The 6,602-nt window shown below is 61.6% G+C and overlaps 1 protein-coding gene across 3 annotated transcripts in view; it reads left to right on the top strand.

Annotated features, from left to right (window-relative positions):
- Positions 1-652: 652 nt before the first annotated feature.
- Positions 653-6,602, top strand: part of KCNH2 (potassium voltage-gated channel subfamily H member 2) — a 33,344-nt gene continuing 27,394 nt past the window's right edge. Inside the window, exons 1-2 of one of the 3 annotated variants that reach the window (XM_030933283.1) lie at positions 653-1,130; positions 4,044-4,274. In XM_030933283.1, the coding sequence (XP_030789143.1) occupies positions 1,055-1,130; positions 4,044-4,274 (307 nt within the window). In that variant the 5' untranslated portion in view covers positions 653-1,054. Of the gene's footprint in view, positions 1,131-3,231; positions 3,334-3,849; positions 3,962-4,043; positions 4,275-6,602 lie in introns of those variants that run through there. The other 2 variants (XM_030933285.1, XM_030933284.1) reach the window with 2 other exon arrangements.

Here is a 6,602-nt window from a genome sequence, read left to right as displayed (position 1 = left end):
TGTGCGGCTTCTCTGCAGAGCCCCACGGAGGGCTCTCTCTCTCTCTCTGTGTGTGTGTGTGTGTGTGTGTGTGTGTGTGTGTGTTGGGGCAGGGGGCGTGCCTCTTCTAAATTTCACCCTCCCTTGTTTAAGATCTCTGCTGGTCTGGGACCTCCAGATTGTCTTGCTTTTCCTATTTCCAGGGTCTCCCTTGACCCCGGACTCGTCTTCGCAGGGCCCAGGCCTTGCCCGGGTCACCCACAATAGGCACTGAGCGCATGCTGTGTGTACCAAGCCGGTGCTCCGCGTGGTGGGGAACCAGGGCATAAGGACCGGCCGTTTCCCTTCAAATCAGGTTTCTTAGCCGCTAATCTGGGGTGGGGGTGGAATCCCTTCCCCCCTCCCGGCCGCCTACAAGCCGGACATCACACCTGTCCTCACGGTTCCCTCTGCCTAAGGGTCCCTTCCCCCTCATCGGGGCGCGCGAGTCCCGGGGGCTCCTTGGCAGAGCAAGGGGCTGGCGCTGGGGGAGCACTCGGCGCGGCTCAGCCAATGGGAAGGGCGGGCGCGAGCGGTGGGAGGGGGGAGAGGGCGGCGCTGCGGGCGCGCGGCAGGCGGGAGGGGGCCGGGAGGCGGGGGCCGGAGCCGGAGGGGCGCGCGCCGCATTAACCCTTCCGCGGCCGGGCCGAGCCGCAGGCGCTGCCCGAGCCGCGGGCGCCGGAGCGGCTGTCGGCGCGGCGGCAGGCGGGAGCCAGGAGCCCGGGGCTCGGGCTGGCGGAGCGCAGCGCGGGGACGCGGCGGAGCGGGCCCCGCGGCTCGGCGGGGGCCGGCAGACAGGTGTGCCGGCGGCGGGCGGCTGGCGCTGAGGCGGCTCCAGGCCGGGCCCGGGGTCCGGAGCTGGGAGCCGGGAGCCGAGCGAGGACCCGGCGCCCGCAGTCCAGTCTCGGCCCCGCCCGTGCTCGGCTTGGCCGCGGGGTGCGGGTACCACGGCCCGGCCGGGCCACCCGAAGCCTAGTGCTGGGCCGGGCCGGGCCGGGGTGGGTGGGGGCCCGCCCGGCCCGCCCATGGGCTCAGGATGCCGGTGCGGAGGGGCCACGTCGCGCCGCAGAACACCTTCCTGGACACCATCATCCGCAAGTTTGAGGGCCAGAGTGAGTGGGGGAGGGGGCTGGGCGGGGAGGGGGCTCTGGGGGCGGGCCGAGCTCTTCCGAGTGTGGATGGGGGGGCGTGCCCGGGCCGAGTCCATCGCCAAGTGCTAGTCAATGGAGCCTGGTGGGCCCCAGGCTCTGGCGGGGGACGGCGGGGGCAACGCTTGGTGCACCGGGGCCGTGGGCACCGGGCCAAAGGGCTTGGGGCGGGAAGCTCAGCTCAGGCTTTTGGGATCAGAGAGTGTGTGTGACACGCTGAGTGTGCAGGGAAGGGACGTGGGATGGAGTGTGCAGGTGTCCCCAACTCTGGGTGCCTGGACGTGGATGGGGCTGTGTGCAAGGGCATGAGTGTGTATGACCCAAACCCTGGGATCCCGAGAGTCCAGCGGGCACACTGATCTTGCCAGATCTTGACTGTGTTGTGCCTGAGGGACTAGAAAGCCGTGGATGCAGGGTCAGCCCATAATCTCCTCTTGTGTGTGTGCCGTGTGTGTATGACCCCGAGCCCATGTGTCACCCATGAGTTAGACCCTGTATGGGCGGTGGGGAGGTGCCTTTGACAAGGCTGTGAGCTTGTGGGCTCTGTGGAGACAGGGTGTCCTGGTGCTAGAGCTGGGCTTTGAGGGTAACCAGCTCCCTGTGGTAGCCTCAAGTTGTGGTTTTCTTGTCCTGGGCACTGTCACCTAATTCCCTTATGGGGACCTGGACTACAGCACCCCAATGCCTGCCTGATAGGGAGGCTTCTAGAAGGGTCCCAGATTAGGCAAATGTCCTGGGTGTGGGTTTGCACCCAAGCAGCATTCATGTGCCTGTCCCTAAGGCTGCATGAGCCACAGTGGATGTGACTGCCAAGGGCCCTGGGAGTTGGGAGAGGATGACATTCCTTGCCCATGACCCTGTGAGCACAGGACAACGTGTGCTTGTAACCGTGATGGGGGGAAGGAGGGGTCAGTCCAGTGGTCAGTATTGTGTGAAGCGGAGGAACAAGATGATCCTGAGGGGGTGGGGACTGACACTGGTTGAGGGCCTCCCTGAGAGGTGGGGGTGGGCCCAGGGGGAGGCTGTGGGCGGGCCCATGGGGAGGTTGGGAGGAGTGTTGGGGGGAGCTGGCTTCTAGCCTTACCTTTGCCACTGACTGCCATGTGACCTTGAGTGACTCTTCCCTCTTTGGGTCCCAGTTTCCAGGTCTGTGGAGGAGGGGCAGGCTTTCTGTCCCATCCCTGTATTCCAGGATCTCAGTGAAGGGTGTGTGTGTGGGGGGGGGGGGGGGGGTGGGGGTGGGGCATGCCTTCGAAGAAACTTTCTCTCCTCTCCCAGGCCTGGGAGAGAGGACAAGGAGTGGTTTTTCTTCCATGAAGCTGGGGTGTGTGGCTGGGCCTCTGGACTGCCTTGGACTGTGGCAGAGCTGGAGGCTGAGTTAGGGGGTCTTTTCAGGTGACAGGAAGCCCTGACTCCTGGAATTGATGGCTGTCTAGGAGGTCTGGGGGGGCTTGGGAACTGGCCAAAAGATGACCCAGTTCCAAAAAGCAACTTCCTGGGGGCCAGGGGAAGGGAGAACCGAGAAAGGTGGGAGGAGGCCAAGTCCTGATGACCTGGGCCTACCTCAGGGTATCCTGCTGCAGCCCATCCTTGCACGTAGGATTGCCTAGGGCTGTAACCTGAGGGCTTTGCCTGCTGGGGAGGGAAGGGGAAGAATTCCAACTGCTACTGAAAGCCCCAGCATTAAAGGCCAAAGTGGCCAGAAACTTCTGTTTAGAAAAAGCTCTTATCCCAGGAGCATCTTGCCTGGCACAAGTGAGGCTGCTGTCTGCCTGCTGCTCACTCGCCAGCCTGGCTCTTGGGGCAGGCCTGGAGTCGAGGAGCCAAGTCTGGCCGAAATGGAACCATGGGGGTGCTCATCCTGGATGAGGCCAAACTGAGGAGGGCCTCACATCCCTGGGCAGGTCCCCTATCTTGGGTCTGTTTTCCTACAACTGGGGCCAAAGTCTCAGGCCCCTCCCAGGCTCCAGGTGTTTCCAGGGTTTGGAGCTGCAGGTCCCTGTCTTTGCTTCCTATGACCTTGGGTTTCTGCCTGTGACCCTCAGCGTATTCTTCTGCCTCTGCCAGACCAAGGTTCAAAAGCTGGCTCTGTCATTTACAAGCTGCAAGACTTGGGCATGGTGCCGAACTTCTCTGGAGTCTTGGTTTCTTCATCTATAAAAGGAGGGTAATGACACCTACCTTATGGGGTTGTCAGAGGACCAAATGAGATGCAGCGTCCTAGGTGTTCAACGTGTAACTTCCCTCATCGTCTCTGGCACACCCACCCCTCAGCTCCTGACTGTCCTTGCGGGGCAGGGGGCTGGGGTGGGGTGCAGAAGTTCCAGGGGTTACTGACCTGGTAGGATCCTCAGATAATTGGGGAGTGATTTCCTAGGGAGCCTCAGGATAAGGAGTGGCTCAGGGAGCACCCCCCAGTCTGGAGAGCAGGGAAATTAAAAGCAGAATCCAGTGCAATCCGGTGCAAAGGGAATCCTGGCCGCCATCTCTGGCCTTTCCCAGGCTCCCTCTCTAGGCCCAGTGTTTATCCCTCCGCTGCGGCTGCTGACACGCGTTGCTGACACCCGCCAGGCTGGCCTCAGCCTCAGGCACGGAGGAGGCAGCAGGGTGCTGGCGGCCTGCCCGGGGGAAGCCACGCAGCCAGCCTGTGGGCCAGGCGGAGGAGGGGGCGCGCCGCGCGGCCGGACCAGGCCAGGCACCTGTATCGGGGCTCAGGCACAGCTGCCTTCACCCCCTGCTGGGGACCCCAGTCCCAGCCATGCTTCCTGTGGCGGGGAGTCCCCGGGCGGCTGTGTGTGAGTGGAGAATGTGGGGAAGGGCTGGGAGTCCCCGATGCTGGGGTCTCCGCTCACGCGCACTCTCCTCCCCGCCCCCCAGGCCGTAAGTTCATCATCGCCAACGCTCGGGTGGAGAACTGCGCCGTCATCTACTGCAACGACGGCTTCTGCGAGCTGTGCGGCTACTCGCGGGCCGAGGTGATGCAACGACCCTGCACCTGCGACTTCCTGCACGGGCCGCGCACGCAGCGCCGCGCTGCCGCGCAGATCGCGCAGGCACTGCTGGGCGCCGAGGAGCGCAAAGTGGAGATCGCCTTCTACCGGAAAGATGGTAGGCGCGGGCCGGGGCGGGGCCACGACGAGGGGCGGGGTCAAGAGGGGTGGGACCACGGCGAGGGGCAGGGTGCGTGGGGGTGTGGGGGCGGCTGGAGAACGCCGCGAGCCCTGGCAAGGTTCTGTGGGGGCGTGACGCGAGCTGGGGTCCTGCGGTGTGCCTGTGGGAGGCGCGGTTCCGGGGCCTGCACCTCACTCTGCTGAGATGGTTTTCAGGGGGGGCAAAGGAGTTGCTAGGCTGTGGATCTGGCTCCTCTGATCCTTTTTTTCCCTGGGCAGGTGTGGGCACCTAGAGCAAGTTGGACTAGAGTTAGACTGAGCTGGGACGGCAGGTACGTGCGTGGATGGAGGTTAAAGGTCAGGCTGGCAGTTGGGCGCTGACCTCCTGCCACAGGCCCCTAGTTGCCTTAGGGCAGTTGGTGCCAGGTGACAGGTCTGGGAGATGTCACGGCGGGACAGGAGGGCTGCAGGACTCTGACTTTCTCTGCTGCCCCCCTCCTGCCCTGCGCTTCAACAGCACCTGGGGGAAGTGAGTGCCTCTCCCGCAACCTCAGTTCCCTTTGTCTCAGCTGTCGAGGAGCGCCCTGCCCTGCCACCCTCTCCTGCGCCAGGTGTCTTTACTCAGCCACCGCCTTCCAGCACAGCTGCTCTGGGCTTCCGGAGAGCAGATAAACAGAGCCCGGGGTGGGGCTGCTCCCACACCGTGAATGCCCTGTTGGGGTGGGCTCTGGTCAGGGCGGGCAGAGCAGGAGGACTGGGGTCCTGCGGGCAGAATCCGGCTACAGAGGCAGCTCTAGAATGCGTGCAAACCTTGCTGCTTCCTAGCGTGTGTCCCATAAGCATTTGCTCAACGCTTGTGAGCCTGGCAGGCGCTAGGTGCTTGGAGATGGGCAGGACAGACGGGGCTCCTGCCCTCAGCGAGCTTGTCTGCTGTAGACAGTGAGCACACTCTGTTTTCTCTTTGGGACCAGGCCAGCCAGCCCCATGTACCAGCCCTGCGTGCTCAAGGTTGGCTGGGGTGACCCTGCAAAGCCTTGCATCCTCCAGGCTGTGCTTCTGCAGGCGTACAGTCTGTGGCATCACTGGAGAGCACTAGAGAGGGCACGGTCCCGGCACCCTGTGGAAGAAGGTTTGCTCACAGCAAATCAGGATTCCAACTGGCAGGAGGCAGGGGCTATGAGGCTAGACTCAAACCCTGAAGGCAGTGGGTGGTTTCTAGGGGCTAGACACTGGGTCAAATGCTTTACTTCTCTTATCTCATGCACTCTTTACAACGCAGGGAGGTAGACACTACTATTGTCTTCATCTTGGGGGATGAAGAAACTGAAGTTCACACAGTCACATAGCTAGAAAATGGCAGTTGGGAACGGAGCCCACATCTGTCTGACCAGAGCTCTGTGTGCTCTGTTCTGTCATATATTGAAAACGACACCAGATAGTTACAGGCCTATCTGTACGCTGTACATTATCTCATGTGAAATTTTATCTTAAAAGTTTGCCAGCCACAGGTGTAATGAAGAGAATACAAACCCGTAAGTCCTGAGTTTGTGTCTAAGACAGTGCTGGAAATTATACACTATTGGACAAGTTGGTTGACTTCCCTGGGCCTGTTTCTACTTCTGGGATAACGTGTCTCGCTTCGGACCTTCACAAGGGTGCTGGGCTTTCATAGAGAGTGCCTGCAATGGGCCGTCCTCTGTAAACACGGTGCCAGTTCCACTACGGATGTAGCTGTGCTGGGGATTTAGCCTCTTGGCAGCAGAGGCCGAGGGTTCTTTCCTTTGGCTGTGGTATGTGTGGAGTGCTCTTAGGTGAGCTGGACCTCCCTCCCAGTCTAGGCTGGCCCCTTCTGAAGAGGATGGCCATGGGCCCCCTTCTGCAGAAGAGTTATTGTAGGATCACCTAATCCAACCCATTCGAGTTGCAGGTGGAAGGACGGAGAAGCAGAGGTCTGATGACCAGTGAATCAGTGGAAGGAGTGGGATTAGAACCCAGGTCCCCGGCCCAAGTTCAAACTTGTCCCCTCTCCAGGTTACAACTCCAAAACATGGGGCTATGACCCAGAAAACTCTATGCCAGCCATCTCTGTCTGTCCCATTCTTCACTTTCACCTAGTTTCCATGGGGCTCAGGTGTCTCCTGTTGGCCAACAGGCTGGCCTGGTGCTCAGCCCCCTAGGACCCCATGTATCCTGGCATTCTAGGCCTGGGGTGATGCAGGCAGATTTCCTCAGCCTCCGCTTCTTCTGCCTTAAAACACTCAGTCCCTCCTGTGGTCCCGGGGCCTGGCTTGGGCTGCATGTGTGCATGCCTGTGTGTGTACTCACA

Source organism: Rhinopithecus roxellana, chromosome 6 (assembly GCF_007565055.1).
Source record: "Rhinopithecus roxellana isolate Shanxi Qingling chromosome 6, ASM756505v1, whole genome shotgun sequence".
NCBI lineage: Eukaryota > Metazoa > Chordata > Mammalia > Primates > Cercopithecidae > Rhinopithecus > Rhinopithecus roxellana.
This window is presented reverse-complemented; position numbering and strand designations above follow the sequence as displayed.